The 26,271-nt window shown below is 45.4% G+C and overlaps 1 protein-coding gene and 2 long non-coding RNA genes across 4 annotated transcripts in view; 2 read left to right on the plus strand and 1 right to left on the minus strand.

Annotated features, from left to right (window-relative positions):
• The window catches only part of LOC137422652 (uncharacterized), a 1,758,619-nt gene that overhangs the window by 385,882 nt on the left and 1,346,466 nt on the right, over nt 1–26,271 (plus strand). The window lies entirely within an intron of this gene.
• LOC137421920 (uncharacterized) overlaps nt 1–26,271 on the plus strand; it is a 107,561-nt gene that overhangs the window by 22,237 nt on the left and 59,053 nt on the right. The window lies entirely within an intron of this gene.
• Nucleotides 1–26,271, minus strand: part of LOC137417904 (uncharacterized) — a 49,971-nt gene that overhangs the window by 5,932 nt on the left and 17,768 nt on the right. For both annotated transcript variants that reach the window (XM_078773147.1, XM_078773146.1), the window contains 5 exons: nt 20,247–20,367; nt 16,582–16,675; nt 16,367–16,498; nt 1,136–1,246; nt 918–1,013 (listed from right to left, as the gene is read on the minus strand). In XM_078773147.1, coding sequence (XP_078629273.1) covers nt 918–1,013; nt 1,136–1,246; nt 16,367–16,498; nt 16,582–16,675; nt 20,247–20,291 — 478 coding nt within the window. In that variant the 5' untranslated portion in view covers nt 20,292–20,367. The remainder of the gene's footprint in view (nt 1–917; nt 1,014–1,135; nt 1,247–16,366; nt 16,499–16,581; nt 16,676–20,246; nt 20,368–26,271) is intronic.

The following is a 26,271-nucleotide window of genomic DNA, read 5'->3' on the forward strand; positions in this document are numbered from 1 at the left end:
GAATTTGTCTCCACCAGAATTGGATAATATTTTCACTTTGTCTGCTGATCTATCTCCAACAAGAAAACTTACTGATTTTAACAACATCATAAAGGACCCAAATAACAGGACGAACACGCATTCTGAGTATTGCGCTGCAATACATGTCACCTACCGGCAGTCTGTCGTCCGGAAAACTGTTGGGGAAATTACCAAAGTTCAAAGTGCCATAACTTTGTCAAAAATGATCGAAACGTCGTGAAGTTCGAACTTGATCTGTAACTTATCATGAGGAAACCATGTACCAAGTTTGAAATCATTAGCTTTAAGAGTTTAGGAAAAAAAGTCCGGAAAACTGTTCTTTGCGTGACGGACTGGCAGACTGACAGACGGAGGGACAGAGTGCAAACCTATAGTCCCCTCCGGTGTACACGGGTAGGGGACTAATAACAAATGTAACGTTTTAGATAGGGGATGTAATAGACACTGCGTCAAAGGTGGTAAAATGACGGTAAATTCCGTAATTAATTTATATGACTTTTAGAATCTATATTTTATTATAATTGAATTGTAAAAATAAACACTGCAGAACACAAATCTTCTTCTTTATAGTTTCAAATCCCGACCGTTTAGCAGTACTTTGACGTGTTAAATAAGGTGGTGTATAAGACTGCTTCAATAGCGCGAAACTTCCAGAATTGTTTTATAATTATCTTTAAAATCTCTTATTTAAATTGAAGTATACATTTTAACACTGTGTAGATGTAACGTGTCTTATGAACTCTCTAGTTCTTCCTGTGTTTTCCTCTCAATTTCACCTTTTGTTTGTAATTCTTGTCAGAAGTTCAATGGGAGTCACAATATTTATGCTCAATATTATTTATACTCACACAAACATCCCCGTTCCTAAGAACAATAACATTACACTTGAGACTTACCAAAAAGGAAAATGAATAACATGATCAGGAGGATCACAATCAACAGGACCAAAAACCACCATGGAGGATACTTGTTCGATGCTGAACCAGTTTCACCTGTTAAAGGATGTTAAACAGCAGTTTAATTTGCTTGACCAGGGATGATGATTTCAAAACAGGAGACGGGTCGAGGAAGGCAGGAAAAACACTGATTTGTTTGCTTTTACTCGTGTCCTTACTTCCCATAGTGCTCTCCATCACACATTCGTTCCCTTTCATGTAGAAACCTTCACGGCAAACACATTGTTGGTTATTGTGTATGCCACACTCTTTCTCTTCAACCTCAGTCTCTGTGGAAGAAAATAGAAAACATGGGAGAGTGAGCGAAGAGATAATGAAACTAGAACAGCACTCTGACGTCACGACGTCGACAGATATGCCTCCGCCCATATTTCAACATCATTATACATATTTGTACCAAGATTGATTTAAATCCATTCAGCTGTACTCAAGTATCACATTTTTACCCGATTTGACTTCTGATCTTTGGTGCCAAAATCTAATTAGTTCATCTTTGCATCACAATATATACTTCTTCCAAATTCGGTCAAAATCCTATTACTGGTTTACACACAAAGCTCGGTAAGAATTTTTACCTAATGGGACCTCTGAACTTTGACCTATTGACCCCATAATCTAACCAGATCATCACTGCATCATTATACATACTTGTACCAAGTTTGACTTCGATCCCTTTAGCCGTTCTTAAGTTATTGTGGCAATGAAAACCTGTCACCGATGGACGGAAGAATGGACAGAGAGACGGACAACCCAAAAACATAAAGCGTCCTTCGTCGGCAGAGACACAAAAATATAAAATGTGACATATGTCTTGGATTATCATATGTCGTTCAGAGAATTCGATGAAGGCCCCTCACATTTATCAAATGTAGAACTCCTTCACCAGGTTGTAAAATTTATAAGAGTACAATAAATTTTACTCTTCACTTCACTCCATTACAATCACGGTCCACCAGCAACCCCCTTCTCGTGGGGAGGTCACGTTCTTTCGAAGCTGTCCATGCGCTCACGCTTTCGAAGTTAAGTAATTGTTCACAATTGTGTTTTTGCCGAAACTGTATCTATCTTTCGGTGTGTGTACCTGTAGTGTGTCTTTAGTAAGATTCTCGGTTTTGGTTTTTCATACAAGTAGACAAAATCGTCGGTTAATTCGTGTCGCGTATTCTGAGGCCTAGGACACTTCCGTGTCTGACCTTGAGGCTTTGTTTTTCTCTCAGCGGTTCGGCGATTGCGCTGCAATTACTTTCGTTCTCTGTTCTTTGTCCCAGTCTTTCACCCCATACATCCTTGTTTAAAATCTCAACTAAAAAACAAAAACAAAAAATATTTCCTTCTCTGTTCTCATTCGTTTATTCGTTGTTCTTATTTGTTCCTTCGTTCTTCGATCACGTTTTTTTTTTTTTTTTTTTTTGTATACAAGATCGAGGCTCGTGAAAGAGCGAACATTAATCACACAGAAAGACAAACAGACACACAAAACAAATAACATCGGGAGCGGTAGACAAGATGGGGAGAGAGGGGGAAGGACACAAACACAACATTTGAGAGCAGGGACCGAGAGACATGGAGACATCGAGAGAACTGTGGGAGGGAGAGGGCTTTGGGGGGGAGGCATGGGAAGGGGGGGGGGGGGTGGGAGAGGTATAAAACATATGGACACTGCCAAGACTTCCAGGAAAGAAGTTGGAATTTCAAACAAGGTGGATCTGGGGTGAATTAGTGGGGGTAGAAAAGATCAAGGTTTTGGATGGGGGAAGATAAGAGATGGTGGTGAACAGCTGTTTTGAAGACCTGGAGGGAGGAGTGTGATTGAAGTGAGTGTGGGAGTTTGTTCCAGAGGCGGGAGAAAAGAGGAATGAAAGAGTGAAGGTGAGCAGAGAGCCGAGATTTCGGCAGTTTAACCATCAGAGGGTGGCTGGCAGATCTTGTGCGACCTGTAGGAATATTTGGGGGACAGAGCACAGAGAGAGCTGGGGGAGCAAGGCCGGAGAGGAGTCGGTAGAAGACAGAAAGACCACCTACCTGCCTGCGGTGAGTGAGTGAAAGGCCCTCAGAGATAGCTTCATCGCGGGAGATTCCGTCATCACGGAAATCACGTTGTTCGTGATCACGTCATCACATTGTTAAAAATGTTTAAACTTTCCCCTGAAGAACTGTATTCTGTCATATATTATAACACCTTTTTCTTCTTCTCCTTTTAAAGGATGCTTTCCACTTGCTCACCAAATCTATTCATTCCAAAAAAAAATTCCATCTCTTACAGTTCCTTTTCTACATTCCCGAAACTCTCCTGCACTCCACCCCTCCTTCAGCGTCCTCAAACTTATTTTTGACTCGAAGGTCTCAAGAAACTCATTTTGCAATAAATGTTCATTTCCCATTAATCGTACCCTTTTCAAAATCCAATCTCACCCCTCCCCTCCAAATCTTCCCCATCACCCCTTCCCTCCAAAACTTCCCCATCACCCCTCCCCTCCAAAACTTCCCCATCACCCCTCCCCTCCAAATCTACCCCCTTGCCCCTCCCCTCCAAATCTTCCCCATCACCCATCTCTTTCAAATATTCCCCCTTGCCCCTCCCCTCCAAATCTTCCCCATCCCCCCTTCCCTCCAAAACTTCCCCATCACCCCTCCCCTCCAAAACTTCCCCATCACCCCTCCCCTCCAAATCTACCCCCTTGCCCCTCCCCTCCAAATCGTCCCCATCACCCATCTCTTTCAAATCTTCCCCCTTGCCCCTCCCCTCCAAATCTTCCCCATCACCCATCCCTTTCAAATCTCCCCCCTTACCCCTTCCCTCCTAAACTCCCCCCACACCCCTCACCTCCGAGACTCTCCCTCGCTCCTCCCCTCCTAGACTCACCTCTCACCCCTCCTCCTCCTCAAAGCGTCCTCCCCGCTTCTTCCCCCTTTCATCTTTCACCTTCATCTCCCCCAACCTTCTGCCTCGCTATTCCCCCTCCTCAAATAACACCTCACTGTGCCTCACCCAATCACCATCAAACCTTTTGTCCGCCCCATTCATCCCTTTCTCCAAGCTATTCTGAAATCTCTGACACACCTTCAACAGCTCTCCCTACCTCTTGCTCCTCTTCCACATCTTACCCTACCCCTCCCCCCCCCCCCTGTTCTGTATCCGATGCTCCCCCTTCTTCTTCATTAACGGTATGGACCTCAAACATCCGGGGCCTTCGCTCAAACTTGACTGATCTCTCCATACAGGTTGCTTCTGACAAACCAGACGTGATCTGCTTAACAGAAACTTTCCTCCTTCATGATGTCTCTGATTCCATGGTATCTCTCCCAGGTTACTCCCTCCTCCGGTATGATAGACCTGAGCCTCGTCCTGGAGGTGGGGTTGCTATTTTTATTAAAAACTCTCTTCCTCACTCGCCCTGCACTGCCCTCTCTCCACCTCACCCCCAGGAATACCTTTGGCTACGGCTTCCCCTTCGCTCCCACCTTTTGTTCATATGTGTGTTGTACCGCCCACCAAACAGTGATGACTCCATCTACATCTCGCTGTCTGATAATATGGACCAACTTCTATCTACCCATCCCAACTCTCTCTTCCTCATATGTGGTGACTTCAATTGTCACCATGCCAGTTGGCTGGGTGTGGGTACCTCTCTCACCAGCCATGGCTCTTCAGCAAAGGACTTCTGCGACTCACTGGAACTGACACAATCTGTCAATTTCCCGACCCGGATCTCAGTCAACAGAGCATCTTCTCTTCTGGACTTGGTTATGACTAACTTCCCTGAAAATGTCTGTTGCTCTTCTTCTGCTCCAATCGGCTCATCTGATAATGTGCTTGTTAAAGTGGACATCTCTCTGACCATTCTCAGAGAGCCTCCTCAGCATCGACGAGTCTGGCATTTCACTCAGGCCAACTGGCACGGTCTTCAAGCAGCCATCAATCATCTGGACTGGTCCCCCATCTCTACCGCCTCTGACATCAACTCATCCTGGGAATTCTTCCAAAGTAAATTGCTCTCTCTCTCATGCACAGATTTATCCCATCTCGTCTTCAGTTGTCATACCCTTCCTCCCGTCCATGGTACACGGAATCTTGTGGTGAGGCTGTTGCCCAGAAACAACTTGCTTTCGTCTCCTGGAAAGCAAATCCAACGGAAGGAAATCTCATTTCCTTTCACAAAGCCCGAAACAAGTGTGTGTCCACCCTCAGGAGAGCCAGGAAACAATATCTCTCCTTTCTCAAGACCGAACTCTCTTATCTGTCTCCCTCTTCCAAATCCTGGTGGCGTCTGGTCAAATCTGTTTCTGGTGTTTGTTCCCCCTCCATCCCCTCCCTCACCTCAAACGGCTACACGGCTGACTCCGCACGTGAAAAAGCTGAATGCCTCAACTCTGTGTTTGCCTCTAAATCTTGTGTCCCAAACCCCTCCCTCTCTGTACCCACCGTACCCAGTCGTACCCAGCTGCTCCTGGACTCTGTGTCCTTTCCTCCTGACAAGGTGGAAAAGTTTCTGTCAACCCTCAACTCTGATTCTGCAACTGAACCTGACGGCATCAGCCCACGGGTCCTAAAATCCTGTTCTTCCGCTCTTTCACTCCCTCTCTCTGTTCTCTTCACCCTCTCTTTTGCTCAAGGTCATCTGCCATCTGCTTGGAAATCAGCCAACATCACCGCTTTGCACAAAAAAGGTGCAAAAACAGATCCTAGCAACTACAGACCAATCAGCCTTCTCCCAATTATCAGCAAAGTCATGGCATCCATCATTGCTTCAGATATGAAATCTTTCCTCTTCTCCAATGGCTTGATCTCTGATCATCAATTTGGTTTCAGACCTGGTCACTCTGCTGTGTACATGCTGCTTCTGCTTTCTCAACAATGGATGGAGGTCCTCAATGCCAAACAGGAAATTAGAGCTGTCTCCCTTGACATATCACGTGCCTTCGATACGGTCTGGCACCCCGCTCTGCTCACCAAACTCTCCTCCTTTGGTATCCATGGAAATCTCCACGCATGGCTGGTGGACTTCCTCTCTAGTCATAGTCAACGTGTGGCCCTGAATGGGTTTCTCTCATCTCCTCTTCCTGTTTAGGCTGGAGTTCCCCAAGGCAGTGTTCTGGGCCCTGTGCTTTTTCTGGTCTTCATCAATGATCTCTCTGACTCTCTTGAAAATCCTCTCTATATCTTTGCTGATGACTCTACTCTCTGTCGCTTCATTCCTCTTCCCTCAGATCGGCAGTCTGCAGCCTCCTCACTCTCTGCAGACCTGGACAAAATCACAGACTGGGCAAACAAGTGGAACATGTCTTTCAATCCTGACAGATCTCACACTCTTACGATGTCTCTCCGAAAAGACCTACTGGACAACCCTCCCATCCACTTTCTAAATAATCCTCTCCAAGAAGTTCTGTCACTCAAGCTTTTGGGTCTCACTATCTGCCATGATCTTTCCTGGGAAAACCACATTTCAAATCTGGCCTTCAAAGCCAGTCGCCGACTGGGCATCCTCCGTCGTGCGAAGTCCTTCCTTGGCACACCTGAGCTCCTCACCACATACAAGGCTTTCATCCGCAGCTCAATGGAATACTGCTCTCCCCTCTGGGCTTGTACTCCTGCCTCACACCTAGCTCGTCTTCACGCTGTTGAAACCAAAGCGTTTAGAATCATTGGAATCTCCCACGATGAAGCTAACTGCAAGGGCCTTTCACTCACTCACCGCAGGCAGGTTGGTGGTCTTTCCGTATTCTACCGACTCCTCTCTGGCCTTGCCCCCCCCCAGCTCTCTCTGGGCCCTGTCCCCCAAATATTCTTACAGGTCGCACAAGATCTGCCTGCAACCCTCTTATGGTTAAACTGCCAAAAATTAAGACCCTCTGCTCACCTTCACTCCTTCATTCCTCTTTTCTCCCGCCTCTGGAACAAACTCCCTCACTCTCTTCAATCCCACTCCACCCTCCAGGTCTTTAAAACAGCTGTTCACCACCATCTCTTATCTCCCCCCATCCAAAACCTGGATCTTTTCTACCCCCGCTAATTTCACCCCAAAACCACTTTTTTGAAATACCAACTTCTGTCCTGGAAGTCCTTGGTGTCCTTGTGTTTTATACTTCTCCCACCCCCCCTCCCACCCCCCTTCCCACACCTCCTCCCCCCAAGCCCTCTCCCTCCCACACATCTCCCTGCTCTCAAATGTTGTGTTTGTGTGCTTCCCCTTCTCTCCCCATCTTGTATGTAAACTAACCCTAACAACTCTTTTTATATATATTTTGTTTGTCTGGTTGATTTGTTTGTGAAATAAATGTTAGCTCTTTCACGAGCCTCGATTCAGTAAACAAAACAAAAATAAAAATAAAAAAAATAAATCCAGAATCATTGCTAATTTCCACTCATTTGTTCCTCTTTTTCCCCACACGAGGAACCAACTTCCATATTCTCTGCAATCTCATTCTTCCCTTGAGGTCTTCAAGACGACTACTCACGACCATCCCAGATCATCACCAATCCAAAACCATGATATTTTCTACCCCCGTTAACCCACCCCACCTCATATTTTCTTTCTCTATCTTCATCCACCCCCTGCATTTTCACCTAACCCTCAACCATACCCATGCATCCCTTTGTCGGTCTCTCTTTATTTTCTCCCTGGGCTCCCTGGGCTTGGTGACCTCCTCTGCAAATCCTGATCAATTTTCAAGTCAATCGGATGAAAATTGTGGATTTTAGAAATTTCACCTTGAAGTTGAAACATGAAAATTATTAGAAATAGGAAACAGCCTTGATGAGCAACTAGAAAATTTGGAAAATTATGTTTACAAAAGTCTTGCGGACAGATTCGGTATGAAATCAGTAACATAGAAGACTAACAAAAAGCAGCAGTCTACGAGACAACGAAGGAAATTGAGATGCCTTGAGAAAGCTACCAAGCATCAGTTTAAACAAGCCCTAAAAGATAGAAATGAAACACTCGTAGCAAACCTCAGGAAAGACTCCATAACAGGAGTAAGACTTACAAGAAGAGTAAGTCTTACTAACTAGAGTCTTACTAACTAGTCTTAAGTCTTACTTGTTAGTCTTACTAACAAGGAGAGTAAGTCTTACTAACTTACAAGTTAGTAAGACTCCATAACATAGTGAGGAAATTAGAATTGAAATCACAAGAACAAATATCTGACAATAAAGCTCAGCAACAATTTAGACGAAATCCGGACCAGTAAGCAAAACGGATGCTGAAGGAGAAGCAAAATAGATCTCCATCCTTCAGCAAAGTAGTTTCTGAAAAGTTGTTTAAGGATGTTAATAACGATTTTAAAAAACGTAATTACAAATATGAAATACTGAAGGGTATGAAAAGACCACTAAAAACCAAGACCCCATTCAAAACTAAACCACCAAGTGTTACGTGTTCCTCCCCGACCTCCTGGTCTCGGTATACCTCCGAACCCCGAGAGGAGCAACGGCAGAAAAATACGTTACTCTGGGTTAGAAATCAATAGTGAAACCACACCCATGATTATAAACAAACAAATATTGTATTGAAAATCACACCAGAATAACGGTACAACCAATGCAATAGCAATCAAAAGTACACTTCATACATCTTATGATGGTACCATCAGCTAAAGTCAGATAACTCACTGCGTTCCCAGTGAGTGAAAAAGAACCCTCATCAATGTCTCTATAACTCCAAGGTGATCCCCTCCTGCGAGTAGTGATGAGACGATGAGGCGAGTAATGAAGTGTAGGCAAAGCGTAGACAGTCACGTGGTCCAAACCAAAGGTAAACTGGCAGTAGGATGGGAAGTCCCAAAGGCCCTCTCCAGACGTGCACGTTCACAGTTCAATCAGCGAACCGCAACGTAATTGGAGATGAAGCGGTCACGCACACACATCCCCGAAGACGATAGAATGTTGAGAAGAGCTGACGCGTAGCAAAACCTTGGTCGGGGAACGAAGCACAAGGTTCAAAATGGCCAACGGCTCTTGCGGCCAGGCAAGGATTCGTTGGAATCTCAGCCTAAACCTGACTACGCAGGTTTCTCAATCCCAGCGATAATACCTCTCGCAGGATGTCCTTTCAAGGAACTCAAAATTCCCTCGCGACCTTCGGTAGACAACGCTCGCTACGGAGCTCGACGTCACACGTCTTGTCCGACTTTGCTCGCCACGCCTCTTCCTCTTCACCACCCTGTCGTCTTCCCGTTCGGTTTCCTGTATCATTTAAAGTTAACCTTTTTAACTTTTGATAACTGTTCATGCACAATAAACCTTTTGAAGATAATAATAGTACATAATATCAGAAATATGTCAAGTGGGTGAAAACCACAACCACGGAAGTGACGAATTCGTAACACCAACTTTGTCAGAACTGAATGCCTATCTCCGGAAAATAAGAAATGCCAGTGCTCCTGGAACTAATCGTATTCCATACTTAGTATGGAAGAAATGTCCAAGAGCAACAAGGGTGCTACACAAGTTTATATGTAATATATGGAGAACTGCCTCCATACCCAGTTGTTAAAAAAAGAAAAACCACCTTTAGAGGCCATTTTTCCCCGCAAGCGGGGGTTGGCCTTTTTCGGGAACTGTGGTTGTTGAACTGTGTGTTGTTGAACTGTGTGTGTTGTGTGTGTTGTTGAACTGTCCATACCCAGTTGTTGGAGAGTAATAATAATAATAATAATTCATTTATTTTGTATAGCGCTTTTCATGAAGCCCAAAGGCGCTTTGACAGAGTGCAAAACATAATGCATAACAAAACATGAAAACAACAATTGCAAAAAGACAAGAATCAATAGGGAAATATTTAAAGCAAAAGGAGGGAGAAGGAGAAGTGATAGTCAGGGGTTAAATGCTGTGGGTTGAATGTTGAATGCAGTGCTGAACAGGTGGGTCTTGAGTGATGTTTTGAATGTGGTGAGTGAGGAGGAGTCTCTGATGGTGTGAGGTAGTGAGTTCCAGAGGGTGGGAGCAGCGATGGAGAAGGCCCTGTCCCCCCAGGATCTGAATTTGGTCCGGATGGGGGGGGGGTCAGGAGGTTGGTACCAGCAGAGCGGAGGTTGCGGGTGGGAGTGTGTCTGGAGAGGAGGTCAGCCAGGTAGGATGGGGCCAGGTTATGGAGGGCTTTGTAGGTCAAGAGGAGGATTTTGTACTGGATTCTCTGGGAGATGGGGAGCCAGTGAAGCTTGTAAAGGACGGGGGTGATGTGGTCACGGGTCCGGGAATGGGTGAGTAGACGGGCAGCGGAGTTCGGAATGTATTGGAGTTTATTGGTGATTGTTGAGGGTGAACCATAGAGGAGGCTATTGCAGTAGTCCAGACGGGAGGTGATGAAGGCGTGGATGAGGGTTTCTGCAGCCGTGGAGGAGAGGGATGAGCGGAGACGGGCGATGTTTTTCAGGTGAAAGAAGGCTGTCTTTGTGATCTGTTTAGTGTATTTGTCGAAGGAGAGGGTTTGGTCAAAGATGACGCCAAGATTCCGGATGAGAGGGGAGGTGGATACTGGGATACCGTCGATGTTGAGGGCAAAGTTATGGGTGGATTTTGTGAGCGTTTTTGGGCCAATGATGATTATTTCAGATTTATCACAGTTTAGTTTGAGGAAGTTGATTTGAAGCCAGGATTTTATTTCAGAGATGCAGTTTGTCAGGATAGAGTGGGTGTCGGTGGAGACGGACTTGGTGGAGATGAAAAGCTGGATGTCATCGGCGAAGCAGTGGAATTGGAGACCATGACGGCGGATTAAGTGACCGAGGGGGGACAGGTAAAGGATGAAGAGGAGGGGGCCAAGAACTGAACCTTGGGGGACACCTTGGGGGAGGGGAGCAGTGGGGGATTTGCAGTTATTGATGGAGATGAACTGGCGTCTGTCAGAGAGGTATGATTTAATCCAAGAGAGGGCAGTGCCGGTAACGTTAAAGGTGGATTCAAGTCGGGTGAGGAGGATGGTGTGATCGATGGTGTCAAAGGCAGCGCTGAGGTCGAGGAGGACGAGAATGTTGAGGTTGCCAGCGTCAGAGGAGAGGAGAAGGTCGTTGGTGATTTTGAGGAGAGCAGTTTCAGTACTGTGGTTGGAGCGGAATCCGGATTGGAATGTTTCATACAGGTTATTGGCAGAGAGGTGATGTTTGAGTTGAGTGGCTACAGCGCGTTCCAAAACTTTCGACAGAAAGGGTAGGTTGGAGATGGGTCTGAAGTTGTTTAGGGTGTCAGGGTTTAGACCAGGTTTTTTTAGAATGGGGGTAACAGCAGCAATTTTGAGGGATGGTGGGACGATGCCTGTAGACAGGGAGGAGTTTATTGTTGCAATGATAAGTGGAGAGAGAGCAGGGAGGGAGGCCTTGACAAAGCTGGAGGGGATGGGGTCAAGAGTGCAGGTGGCAGTTTTCATTCCTATGAGGAGTTCAGAGAGGTCAGTAGGGGAGACTGGGGAGAATTGAGACAGGGGAAGGCAGGATAAGGGGGGGCAGGTGGTTGGAGGGGGAGCGGGTGCGACGGTGGTCAAGCTGTTGTAGATGTTGTCAATTTTGCGTTGGAAGAAAGAAAGGAAGGAGATGCAGTTGTCTACTGTGAATGACTGGGTGGTGGTGTCCAGGGGGCGGAGGAGTTTGTTTATTGTCGAGAAGAGTGCTTTTGGGTTTCCGGAGCCAGAGTGGATAATTTGAGAGTAGTAGGCGGAGCGGGCGTGGGAGAGGGCATCTTTGTAGTGTTGTAGGTGGTCCTTGTAGGCTTGGGAGTGAACTGTGAGACCTGTTTTATTGCAGAGTCTTTCAAGTTGACGAGCACGAGTTTTCATCAGGCGGAGTTCAGGGGTAAACCAGGGAGCAGAATGGGTGAAAGAAACTGTTTTGGTTTTTAAAGGCACAAGCTGGTCAAGGCAGGAGGAGAGAGTGTGGTTGTAGTAGTCAGTGAGGTCGGAAGGGGTGTGGAGGTCAATGAAGGGAGAAGTGGACATTGTTTCAGAGAGGGTGGATGAGAATGAGGTAGGTGAAAGAGCGGTTAGCTTACGGAAGTTGATAGTGCGATAATGTCTTGGTGTTGGGGTGGGGATGTTGATGGTCATAGTGATGGCTAAGTGGTCAGAGAGGGTGAGGTCAGAGCCAGAGAGATGGTGCAAAATTAATCCAGTGGAGCAGACAAGGTCCAAAATGTGACCACGGATATGCGTAGGAAAGTCGACATGTTGAGTGAGGTTAAAGCAGGTGAGTAAATCAGTGAAGTCAGTGGTTATTGTGGAGTCAGTGGAGTCCATGTGGATATTGAAATCACCAAGGAGGAGGATTGAGGGGGAGAGGGAACATAGCTGGGTCAGAAAGTAGGAGAAGTCAGACAGGAATAATGGGTGTGGTTTGGGAGGGCGTTAGACGACAGCCATGACTGACTGCGTGCGACCAGAGAGTTTAAAAGCCAGGTGTTCAAAGGATGAGGATGAGGCGATGGGGATGAGGCTGGTCCTGATGTCTTGACGGTGGATAACGGCAATTCCACCACCTCGGCCCTCCGAGCGTGGTTTATTGACGGAGGAATATCCATTGGGTGTGGTGAGGTTGAGCGTGTAGTAGTCCAGTGGTTGTTGCCAGGTTTCGGTGAGACAGAGAAAGTCCAGTTTGTTCTCCAGGATGTAGTCGTTGAGGATGAGTCATTTGTTGTTGAGGGACCGGTGTTGAACAGGGTGAGCTTGATGTTGTTTTGAACAGCGGGGATGAATTCAGGTGATTTAGCCAGGGTTCGCAGGCAGGAGATGCGATTTTGTGCGTTGCCGTGACTAGGTGCGCTGGGACGATGAGTGGGAGTGCGCTGAGCCGACCAGAGGACTGGGATGGAGTGACCTGATTGTACATATACAAACTTACGACTGGAGCCACGGTGAATGTACCTGGGTCGTCAGAGGAGTCCATTTGATTTGATGGCAGAGATGCATGATGGGGTGGAGCGGGTATTGAGCAGAAGGAGCCTTGCGGCGGAGTATCGCAGAGCCATGCCACGCAGGAGCGGAGAGGCGAGCACGAGGCCAAGGTTGAGGTGAAACAATGGTCCCAACGCACGGGAGCAGGCCCAAGGAAACGAAGGAGACGAAGGAGCCAGGTAGGTGAAGCCAGGAGCAGAGTCGGGACCAAGCAGAGGGCAGACAGGAGCAAAGAGACGATCACGAGGCCAAGGTTGATCACGGCAATGCGGGAAATGCAGCGGCAATCAACCGCCGCCGCTACAAATCAAGATCACGGCGGGAAAACCGCCGCCACACCGCTGCGAAGGACACAACCCACGAGAGCGTGCCCGAGGAAACAGCGAGCAGGCGAAGGAGCCGGGTAGGCGAAGCAGGGAGCAGAGCCGGGACTATGCGGAGGGCAGACTCAATGGCCAAAAAATCCGCACGACCACCAAAAAAGCAAGCCACAGACAGTGGCCCAGTCGAAGAAGCGGCGAGCATGTGACGCCTGCGTCCTCTTCAGACCGGACCGGAAGCGGAAAGATGCGGAAGAGTAGGAGAGATGATCCTGATATCAAAACAGGAGAATACGAGTAATCCTTCTTGCTTCAGACCCATAACTGACGAATTCCAGTTGTAACCTTGGAATGGGTATCCTTCCACAAAGAACCCAAAAAAATATCAGGCTGTGCAGAACAAACGGAGGCACTAACTGAAATGCTCCTTGACACCAAAACGAAAAGAAAACCGATAGTGACAACCTGGCTTGACCTACAAAATGCAGATGGCACTGTGCTACATAACCTCATACAGTACAGTTTGCACTTGAGTGGTACCACATTCCAGCTCATATCAGGAAGATCGTGTTCAAGTACTATGATGAGCTGTTTATATGTGTGAAAACCAAGGATTGGACAACAGATTGGATACGGTGCTATATTGGTGTTTTCCAAGGTTGTACATTATCCTGTATCCTGTTTCTGGCTGTTTACAATCTTTGCCTGGATCTGCTGGACCAGTCCAACCACCTCGGATATGAAATGACTGGATTAGACATAACAACATCTTCCAAAGCATATGCAGATGACCTGACTCTGGTAGCAAAAAGTCCAGAAGAATGTCAACAAATCAACAAGGTTCAAACGTTCCTTCAGTGGACACAAAACATGAAAGCTAAGCCTTCCAAATCTAAGTCCCACGCTATGAAGAAAGTTGTCCCAAAGGCAGAGCAGAGGCATGGAGGACATAAGACACAACATATAGCCTATGTTCCCCAACTCGAAATTAATGGAAAGTAGATCACGTATATCCACAGTCAACCCATATGATTCCTCGGAAAGATGATCTACGAAGATTTGAAAGATGATAACATCAGAGAAATGGTCAAGATGAAGCTGGTAGCCATGTTACAAACAGCCAAGAAAAGCAATCTGTCTGGAATCGTAAAGATGTGGATATACAACAATGCAATTGTGCCATGACCTGGGAGTTCACTATCTATAACTTCCCAATATCTTACATTGAGAGTCAAGAGGCAACCTGCATCAAGTACCTGAATAGAAGGGCAGGGGTAAGCAGATGTATTTGCAACAGTGCCCTCTACAGAACCAGAAAGAGGTATGGTCCACAACTGAAAAGGCTTACCACCTCCGTGAAATATATGCAGGTCACCAAGTACCACCTTAACAAACACTCCAGGGATGGAAAGACCCAAACACTGTGCAGAGATTGCTTAGAAACAAAGAAAGACAAGGCTAGGGGGAATGGTATGAAAGAGTTAGAACGGAAGGAGCGACACCTTATCCTGAATGAGATGTGCAGAGGTCAAACCGACTGAGCAGGCTTCAGCTACAGGAAAATCAAACGCTGATAAGAGACATGTCCAGAAGGGAACACAGGAAAAGCCTCACCAATTTGGAAAAGGATATCGATGAGGAAGACATGTTGGTCTATCTGTATGGATGTGCTAAACAAGGACAGTGGTTGAGATGGGATTCTGCCATACAGACTGATACATCATGGAAGAAACTCCTCTATGTATGGACAACGGAACTGCTGTCATTCCACATCAACGCTATGCACGACCAACTCCCTTCCCCAGCCAACCTAAGACTGTGGGGAAAAAACAACCTTGGACTGGTCAGCTGTGCCATCATCACCATAGCACACTGCTCCACATCTTAAATGGGTGCAGCTACTCACTCTAAAATGGAAGATACAACTGGCGCCATGACCAAACCCTAAGAGTGATTGCATCAGGCCTGGCTCCTTCTATCAAAGATGCAAATACGAAGACCAGTATTGTATCAAAGCCAAACTCCATTCCCACCATTGCATTCCGTTCAGCTGATGGTACATCCTACAGGAACCCAGCCCTGCCACTCCCACCAGTAGAAACACAGGACATCCTACAGAAGGCGAATGATTGGATGTTTCTGATTGATGAAGACCATAAGCCAATCGTGCTTCCAAAACGGCACTTAGAGCGAGCTATGTCACCTGGATATGCAGAACCTAAAAGGTCTTCAGACAAATAGAATGACTGCCCACACCAGAAATATGCTCTGAGGGAAGAGGGACGGTTGAGCGCTCATACACCGGTTTAACCCACCAAAGTCTGGTCTGAAGTCCAGAAACCTCAGAGTATAGTTTCGAGTATAGTATAGTTTCAGATTATTGTTCCAGACAGAGATATTCTGCAACGAGGGGACGATTTTTTTTCCTGAGGTCATCTTCATCATTTCAGGAGTGCTCATCCTAAAAGGGGTGATTGGAAGGCTCCGAAGACAACTGTGCTGGTGTTTCACCAATGAATTACCCCTTTCGACATCAGAATCAATAGGCTTCTTCCTCATGACAAACGCTACCATTTGGTGTAGATTGGGTTAAAATTGTTACCTGTAGTCGATTGACCGACAGACAGAATAACACACGTGACCAGCAATATGCTGTCGTTGAAAAATCCTCGATTTTCGCAAGTTACAAACAGACAATCACAGACCAGACTAAGCAATGTACTTGTAAATTTTCAATTTCACAAGTGAAAAAACACCGTTGGAGGCAGAGGTAGATATCCATTTCATGTTAAAGGATGAAATTCCATGACACAACTTAACACAACACAACCAGCTATGTAGTTGTGGATGAAAATTCAAATGCTGATAAATGTAAATTTCATGCTGGGAAGAATTTCATCACTAATCACAACACAAAATTATCGATCTGCGTGGGTGGCAAAATAGGTCAAAACAAATAAACAAAATACCTGAATGGTGATTGATCCGCCATGGAGAGAAGAGAAGTTGACGTTTCGGGCCATACCTGCTTCATTGGAAGGTAAGGCCTGAAACGTCAGCTTCTCTTCTCTCCATGGTGGATCAATCACCACTTAAAGTATTTGATTTCCCCGATATTTCATACTTGGTTGTGTTTGAGCTTATACTTTGAGTAATTCAGTGTAAATGTAAACAGAGTAGAATAGTTTACCTGGGTCACACATACGACATTCCTTGCACGTTGTCATGTTGCTTTGCTCGTCCATGTACGTTTTCCCCATTGCACAACCGAAGCACAAAGGATTACTTCCAGGATTGCGACATGGCTTAGACATGTATGCTCCTGTGAAGTATAAAACCAGTTGGATTGATTGAAAAATTCCAGGAACATGCAAAAAAAACAATGGAATTCTTATTGGAACTCACCCCTGGGACAAAACAGACAGCAGACCCCATAAGCATCATTAAAGAACTGATTTGCTGGACATGGAGGTGAACTTTCTGTTCCAAAACGTGAACCCTGAAAACACAAAACACAACAATCATAATGTTGATTCGTTTTCGTGATGTATTTGTGCAATGAATAATTAAATTATTTATCTTTAAAATTGAATCGGGGCGATCAAATTCAAATTAAAGATCAAATACTGTGATGAAGTCATCTGAAATATCATCATAATTTTTTACTTCCTCCTTGATCAAGTTCCAGGTTGTTCTATTGTCCAATCAATGCTCTTATTGAAGAAAGCAGATTCAAGTTTAAAACATTGTTTGTTTCAATCCCCAGCCGAGTCATAACAAAGACTATTAAAAAATAAAATAAAATAAATAAATAAAGGTACGTGCTGCTTCCTTGCTTGACACTCAGCATTTAATGGGATGGGACCGGACAAAACAATGCGGGGAAGGCAATGGCATCCTACCCAGTGTAACCCTCGTCAATAAACCTGAAACAGAGTAACCTATGTCAGATTTTTATGTACAAGTTTTACATTGTTGTTATATCAAATTGTTCCTCACGTAGTTTATAGTATTGGAAAAAGATATTAAAAGGGAAACACAAGGAATTCCAACCTTTTATCAAATGGGAACGAACTACACTACAGTACATTCACAAGTTGATCGTTTCACATAGTTTTTCTAATTTAAATTGATGTCGATCTAACTAGTTCAACCTTCAAAACGAGCTCACTTGCAAGGAACTTCAATGCAGGAGGAGGCACACATCAAGCTTGTGTAACGGTTGCCAACCTATGACTGTCCATGTTCTATCCTATTAAAATTCTGTGCGTAAAGTAAGGAAGAAAGAACATCCCAGACTCAGTGAACGCTCACCATTGCACCACAGTGTCTATAAAATCAATAATCTGTCTTTGGGATCACAACAGCAGTGGCACCAAATTATTTTGCTTTACCCAGTTCAAAGATTAGTATCTAAAAATAGGGGCAATACCCCAGGGCACTCAACTGGTAGAATAAACTGGTAGAAATAATAAACAGTGCACTGACTTAAGGTATTTTAAACCAATTTCAATGGTTGCTCGAAGACAGGGCAGCATGTAGAATCATATTCACATAATCATAATACTTTAAACAAACAAACTAAAAAATACCTATTTTGAGGACCAACCAGCCCTCCCTGTCTTCCACCCCCCAACCTCGTATACCTCCTCAGACCCCAATTTTTTTAATGCCTTGAACAAACATTGGTACATCACAGGTCATTAAGGTTGTGGTGAAGTTTCATTGAAATTGTGTATGTAGTTTCGGAGAAAAGAGCAAATACTCTTTGAGGGCACCCCAACCCTACACCTCCACGTTGGGTGCGATTGTTTTAATGCCGTGAACAAACTTTGGTACATCATGGGTGTTGTAGGTTGTAGTGAAGTTTCATCGAAATTGTGTGTGTAGTTTCTGAGAAAAAAAACAAATACCTATTTTGGGGAGCAACCCCCCCCCAACCCCACCCGCCCCCAAACCCCACCCCCGTAGACCACCTTAGACCCAGATTCTGTTAATGCCGTGAACAAACATTAGTCACAACATAACAATCATTTGTGCCAAATTTGGTCACGATCCCATCAGCGGTTTTGGAGAAGAAGTTGCAAGTGTTTATGGACTGACGATGCACATAAGCTCCCCGGAACTTCGTTCCAGGTGAGCAAATCGATGGAATAACATCAATAGGAAGACAGTTTATCTGCCATTCAGAGAAATGGAATAAACATTTCATGTAATGAAAGTCAAACTGCCTGAAACAAAAGTTATTTCCGATCCGGCATATTGGTTTTTGATATTGATCCAATGCAAGGTGATCTGAATTAAATTTTACAAATACCCTTCCTGGTTGGAATCTGATCCAATGTGATGGTGCATGTGTCTCGTTGAGAACAATATCCTTTAAAATGGACTGTTATTCTTCTTTATCTTTCTTTCAGAATATCAATTTGTTGAACAATTTACTATTACAGCATCATATTGTCATGTCGCCCAGCGATTAAGACCACTGGATGACGAATGAAGGACTGATCGTTTTTACTCCCAAGGCGAACTCCGGAAATCTTGGTGGTTATTTTTATGGCACGCGCGGGAAGGAAGGCAGCGAAGGTGCTTACCTGAACGAAAGCACACAGGTTTGTTCCCAAACCCACAACGAATTAACAACACAACAAATGAAAAATGCCACAATAATGATTTAATAAAATAAATGCAAGATTAAATAAATGTTGAAGTAAACGAATTTCAATTCCTACTTTGAGGATCCTCCACTCAGATACGATTACAAACATACAGGGGAATGATAAAGTAAAATAAATGTTCTTTTTTAATATCGAGCAGCCACTTCGCAGGTCCCAACGAGTTATTTTGTAAAGGTAACTGTGACGGTCCGGTTCCAATGCCACCAAAATGGCGCCAGCCAGCGATGAGCACAGAGCCGTCGAACGAGCTGTGAAAACGGCCCTCTTTTGCTCTCTCGCCATCCCTCCTCCAAACGGCACAGCCTTCAGTCCACCACGGGACCAGCAGTCTCCAAAAGCTTCAACAGCCGCCACCGCAGCTAAGAGCTCCTTGCTCTCAAATGTGCACACCAAAAACTACCACAGCACACGAACAGAGAAAGATGGCGCCCCCTACTCCAAGAGCATATCACCAGAGAACTGCTGAGAGAGAGCCAAGAGACACGCTCTTCTTCCTCTTGCTCAGAGCTTCTCTCCTGACATCACTGCCCAATCACCAAGCTCCATCAGATCCCCCATGTCTCCTCGACCAATGACGAAGCTCGGGGCATGGCCTGCCGGTTCCGATCTTTTGGAGGCGGGGTTTAGTTGCCGAACCGCTCTGCCTGTTTGCAGGGGCCGGTAGTTGTTATTGTTGTTGTTTTAACCGAGGTTATTATGGCCGGCCTTGTTGTAGTTGTAAAAAAAAAATGTAGGGGAAAACTACAGGAGGCAATCACATACTGGGGAAAACTAACCTTAATCCCTATCTAGTTAACACAGCTACACTCCCCATGTGAAGACACATAAACAATCTTAAGCTCCAGTTTCCCTACTTAAATACATCGAGATGCCGACTACGCGTCCATGGTCCATGTTAAACCTATACGATCCTATCTTTTATGTAGGATTCCATCATCTACCCCCACAAACTTAACAATATCAAAACTGCTTCCACGTTGGAACAAATAAATCCAGTTTTTCGAAACTATGCACACAAATGAACAAGCATGTCCAGCACAAGTCATTCCCTGAACACATATTATTTACGTAATTAACTACCACCAGTGTGCAACACATGTACACGTTACACCAAATACATGTATATTACTTGAACCTCAATTGTTACATTCATCCCCAGTTAGACAGTTAAGGAGGTGAGATAACAAACAATGTGAGCTTTCCTTCTTCCCACAGTGCACCTGTTGTCTAACAAGTCACGATAAAGGCAAAATACCAATATCACATCCTCTCTGGACAATTGCAAAATTGTCAGAACAGAACATTGACTTAAAAAATAGACAGTTAAAAGCTTGGAACAATATGGCTTTTTGTGTATCTATGGAGAATGGTGTAACTGTAAATGAAACGTACCGTGATTAAGGTAATTAGGAGAAGCCGCCACAAGAGATCCATCATGGCTTCCAGAATGAAACGGTTTCATTGGTGAAAGATTCTTCTCAGTTTGGTTCACTCATTTTTCAATGTTTGTATGCTGGGGAACAAGCAAATGATCACGTGACTGTACAATTTTCAGTTCAAGGCTTCATCTTTAACTCGATGAATGCACCCGGCATTGCCCTGGTTATTTTTGGATGAATTTACTACTATAATTAAGCTTTTACTCGCGGCCATATAAGATTGACTACTATAATTCAGCTCACCTTTTAATTGCAAAATGGGCCCAGCCCGGCCGAGGTGGGCCTCGACCAGCCTCACCACCGAGCCTATAACCTTCCCGGGACCCGTCCCGACATTTTTAGTTCTTTTTGAATGGATTTACTACTATAATTAAGCTTTTACTCGTGGCCGCAGAAGATTGACTACTATAATTCAGCTCAGCTTTTAATTGCGAAATGGGCCCAGCCCGGCCGAGGTGGCCTCGCCACCTAGCCTATAACCTTCCCGGGGCCTGTCCCGACATTTTTTGTATTCGAGGTTTCCTCCTATCTTTCAGCGTTCAGGAAAGTGGACGGAAGTTATGCTTTCACAGCTGCCTTTGTCTGATGTCTGTCTGTCTGTATGTCTGTCTGTCTGTCTGTCTGTTTGCTGGCTGTCAGGATGATATCTCAAACAGCAATTTGCGGATTTGGACAAAAGTTGGTGGACAGGTTGAGTGTGTGACAGGGACAAATTGATTTCATTTTGGTGAAGACCCGGATAAGGATACAAGAATTTTATAATACTTTTGAAGTGATTTCTTCACCATTGAGAGATAGGGCCAAAAACGATACATAGCAGGATATCTCAAAGTTACGGATGGATTCGGATGATATTTGGTGGACAGCTTGGGTGTGTCCCAAGGTCGAATTGATTAGATTTCGGTGAAGAACGAGATAATTTTTGGATTTTTACCTCTGCCCCCTAATTTGGACGGAGGCTGTTTTCACCCGTCTATTTGTCTGTCTGTCTGGTCTGAGCAGGATATCTCAAAGTTATAGATGGAATCAGACTAAATTTGATAGACAGGTTGGGTGTGTGACAAGGATGAATTGATTGGTGAACATCTGCATCTGGATACGATCATTTTATTTTAATTTTGCATCAATAAGAGATGGGGCCCGATTATATTATCACGATATCTTAAAAGGTTGTGGATGCACCAGCCAAAACTTGGTGGATGAGTTGAGCAGGTTTTTATTTCATTTTCTTTTTTTTGGTGTACAAGATCGAGGCTCGTGAAAGAGCTAACATTAATCACACAAAAAGTCAAACCGACACATAAAACATATAACAAGGGGAGCGGTAGACAAGATGGGGAGAGAGGGGAAGGACACAAACACAACATTAGAGAGCAGGGACATAGAGAGATCTGTGGGAGGGAGAGGGCTGGGGGAAGGTGGGAGAGGTATAAAACATATGGACACTGCAAGGACTTCCAGGAAAGAAGTTGGAATTTCAAAAAAGTGGATCTGGGGTGAATTAGCGGGGGTAGAAAAGATCAAGGTTTTGGATGGGGGAAGGTAAGAGATGGTGGTGAACAGCTGTTTTAAAGACCTGGAGGGAGGAGTGGGATTGAAGAGAGTGAGGGAGTTTGTTCCAGAGGTGGGAGAAAAGAGGAATGAAAGAGTGAAGGTGAGCAGAGAGCCTAGATTTTGGCAGTTTAACCATAAGAGGGATGCTGGCAGATTTTGTGCGACCTGTAGGAATATTTTGGGGACAAAGCACAGAGAGAGCTGGGGGAGCAAGGCCAGAGAGGAGTCGGCAGAAGACAGAAAGACCACCAACCTGCCTGCGGTGAGTGAGTGAAAGGCCCTCGGAGTTAGCTTCATCGTGGGAGATTCCAATGATTCTGAAAGCTTTGGTTTCAACAGCGTGAAGCCGAGCTAGGTGTGAGGCAGGAGCACCGGCCCAGAGGGGAGAACAGTATTCCATTGAGCTGCGAATGAAAGCCTTGTATGTGGTGAGGAGCTCAGGTGTGCCAAGGAAAGCCTTCGCACGATGATGGCTTTGGAGGCCAGCTTGGAAATGTGGTTTTCCCAGGAAGGATCATGGCAGATAGTGAGACCCAAAAGCTTGATTGACAGAACTTCTTGGAGAGGATTGTTGAGAAAGTCGATGGGAGGGTTGTCCAGTCGGTCTTTTCAGAGAGACATAGTAAGAGTGTGAGATTTGTCAGGATTGAAAGACATGTTCCACTTGTTTGACCAGTCTGTGATTTTGTCCAGGTCTGCAGAGAGTGAGGAGGCTGCAGCCTGCGATCTGCGGGATGAGGAATGGAGCGGCAGAGAGTGGAGTCATCAGCAAAGAGATAGAGAGGATTTTCCAGAGAGTCGGAGAGATCATTGATGAAGGCCCGAAAAAGCACAGAGCCCAGAACACTGCCCTTGGGGAACTCCAGCCTGAACAGGAAGGGGAGATGAGAGAAATCCATTCAGAGCCACACGTTGACTATGACCAGAGAGGAAGTTCGAAAGCCATGCGTGGAGATTTCCATGGATACCATAGGAGGAGAATTTGGTGAGCAGAGCTGGGTGCCCTGAATGGATTTCCGTATCAAAGGCACGTGATATGTCAAGGGAGACAGCTCTGATTTCCTGTTTGGCATTGAGGACCTCCATCCATTGTTGAGACAGCAGAAGCAGCATGTCCAGAGTAGAATGACCTGGTCTGAATCCAAATTGATGATCAGAGATCAAGCCATTGGAGAAGAGGAAGGATTTGATATCCAAAGCAATGATGGATTCCATGACTTTGCTGATAATTGGGAGCAGGCTGATTGGTCTGTAGTTGCAAGGATCTGTTTTTGCACCTTTTTTGTGTAAAGCGGTAATGTTTGCTGATTTCCAAGATGCTGGCAGATGACCTTGAGCAAAAGAGAGGGTGAAAAGAACAGAGAGAGGGTGAGATAGAGCAGCAGAGCAGGATTTTAGGACCCATGGGCTGATGCCATCTGGTCCAGTTGCAGAATCAGATTCGAGATTTGACAAAAACCTCTCCACCTTGTCAGGAAAGAAGGACACAGAGTCCAGGAGCAGTTGGGTTCGGCTGGGTAAGGTGGGAACAGAGAGAGATGGGTTTGGGACACAAGATTTTGAGGCAAACACAGAGTTGAGGCATTCGGCTTTGTCAGGTGCGGTGTCAACTGTGTAGCCATTTGAGGTAAGGGAGGGGATGGAGAGGGAACAAACACCAGAAACGGATTTGACCAGATGCCACCAGGATTTGGAGGAAGGAGACAGGTTTGAGAGTTCATTCTTGAGTGTGGAGAGATAGTGCTTCCTGGCACTCCTGAGGGTAGACACACTTGTTCCGAGCTTGGTGTAAGGAACTGAGATTGCCTTCAGTTGGATTAGCCTTCCAAGGGGCAAAGACAAGTTGTTTCAGGGCAACTGCCTCACCACAAGATTCAGTGTACCATGGACGGGAGGAAGGGTAAGACAACTGAAGACGAGATGGGATATATCTGTGCATGAGAGAGCAGTTTGCTTTGGAAGAATTCCCAGGAAGAATTGATGTCAGAGGCAGTGGAGATGGGAGACCAGTCCAGATGATTGATGGCTGCTTGAAGACCGTGCAGGTCAGCCTGAGTGAAATGCCAGACTCGTCGACGCTGAGGAGGCTCTCTGAGAATGGCCAGAGAGATGTCCACTTTAACAAGCACATGATCAGAAGAACCGATTGGAGCAGAAGAAGAGCAGCATACATTTGCAGGGAAGTTTGTCATAACCAAGTCTAGAAAAGAAGATACTCCATTGACTGAGATCCGGGTCGGGAAATTGACAGATTGTGTCAGTCCCAATGACTCAATGAGTCGCAGAAGTCCTTTGCTGAGATGCCATGACTGGTGAGAGAGGAACCCACACCCAGCCAGCTGGCATGATGACAGTTGAAGTCGCCACATATGAGGAAGAGAGAGTTGGGATGAGTGGATAGAAGTTGGTCCACGTTGTCAGACAGCGAAATGTAAATGGAGTTGTCACTGTTTGGAGGACGGTACAGAACACATATTAACAAAAGGTGGGAGCGGAGAGAAAGCCGTAGCCAGAGGTACTCCTGGGGGTGAGGTGGAGAGAGGGCAGTGCAGGGCGAGTGAGGAAGAGAGTTTTTGATAAAGATAGCAACCCCACCTCCAGGACGAGGCTCAGGTCTATCATACCGGAGGAGGGAGTAACCAGGAAGAGATATTAAGGAATCAGAGACATCTTGAAGAAGGAAAGTTTCTGTTTAGCAGATCAAGTCTGGATTGTCAGAAGCAACCTGAATGGAGAGATCAATCAGGTTTGAGCGAAGGCCCCGGATGTTTGAGGTCCATACCGTTAATGAAGAGGGAGGGGGTGCATCGGGTGCAGAACAGGGGAGGGGAGGGGTAGGGTCAGATGAAGGATGAGAGGGGGATGTAGGGAGAGCTGTTGATAGTGTGTCAGAGATTACAGAAGAGTTACAAGAAACGGAAAGATGAGGACGAAAGGTTTGATGGTGATGGGATGAGGCACAGTGAGGGGTTGTTTGAGGGGGGCAGAGGAACATAGAAGGTTGGGGGAGGTGGAGGTATGAGATAGAAGAGAGACGAAGTGGGGAGGAGGCAGCTTTGAGGAGGAGGGGGTAAGGGGGAGAATTGGAGAGGGATGGTAGGGGGGGGGGAAAGATTTGAAGGGGAGGGGTTGGGGGGAGTTTTGAAGGGGAGGGGTGAGGGGGGAGTTTTGAAGGGGAGGGGTGAGGGGGGAGTTTTGGAGGGGAGGGGCAAGGGGGGAGATTTAGAGGGGAGGAGTGAGGGGGGAGATTAGAAAGTGAATGATTTATGAAAGACGAACATTTATAACAAATTGGGTTCATTGTGATTTTCAAGTCAGAGATCCGTTTAAGAACGATAGAGGAGGGGTGGAATGAAGGTGAGTTTAGAGCATGGAGGGAGGAGGAATTGTAAGAGATTTAATTTTTTTTTGAAGTTGAATGAGTTGAAGAAGAAATTGAAAAAAGCCTTTTAAATAGGAAGGAAAATAGCGTGTTGTAATGTACCACTGAATAAAACACTGCAGGGGAAAGTTTAAACATATTTAAATAATATTTAAACAGAACCGTGAAGAACAATCTTATATTCACAAAATACCAACTGGGAGAGGGCCTAGAGGGACAACCATGAGTCACGTGAACAGGGCAAAAGGTGGAAGGCAAGGAGATAATGGGGGCGGGGCGAGACAGCGCACGTGGACAGAAGCACACGAACAGCACATGTGGAGAAATGGAAATGTTTTTTTTGTTGTTGTTTTTTTGGGGGGGAGGGGGGATTTAAAACGTTAGACAAAGAGAAGATGTTCGGGGGAGAAGGGAAAAATCTAAGAACCAAGCAAAAACAGCGAAGTAAGGAACTTAAGTTAACAAACACCAACGGGGGAAGCCTCATGTTACAAGGCCGCGCACGTGGAGCGAACTGAAAACGATTAATTAAGAACAACAATTTTTATCATTTGACAAACACACGAATGGAAAAATAACTTAACTTTTGATGCCCGGTGAGAACAAAAGTCGCAACCTCGATCGAGAAACCGGACAAGAAAGATCGAGAAATCGAGAAAGGTGACAAGAATGAGCCGATTAGATTTGGGTTTCAAGGTCCAAATGTAGATCCGTCCCATCAGTGGGATACAAAAGGTAAACACTCCAGCGTGGCTCAGGTATGCGCTCTACCAAGTGCTGTTCTAGTTACCTGTGCCACTGAAAGAGAATCAAGGTTATGTTTTCACCTTTGTCTGTTTGTTACATGGGGAACTCGAAGATTTTTCATGAATACTGGTTGGTTATGTGCGTTATTCTGTCTGTTTGTCTGTTTGTCTGCAAGTCAATCGTCGACAGATCATAGTTTTAAACCGATCTTCAGGAAACGGTAGAGTTGGTCATAAGGAAGAGCCTATTTATTTTGAGGTCAAAAGGTCAACATAGGCTCATGGTCAACAACTTT

The sequence above is a fragment of the Myxine glutinosa genome, chromosome 2 (genome assembly GCF_964187855.1).
Source record: "Myxine glutinosa chromosome 2, kmMyxGlut1.1, whole genome shotgun sequence".
Taxonomy (NCBI): Eukaryota; Metazoa; Chordata; class Myxini; order Myxiniformes; family Myxinidae; genus Myxine; species Myxine glutinosa.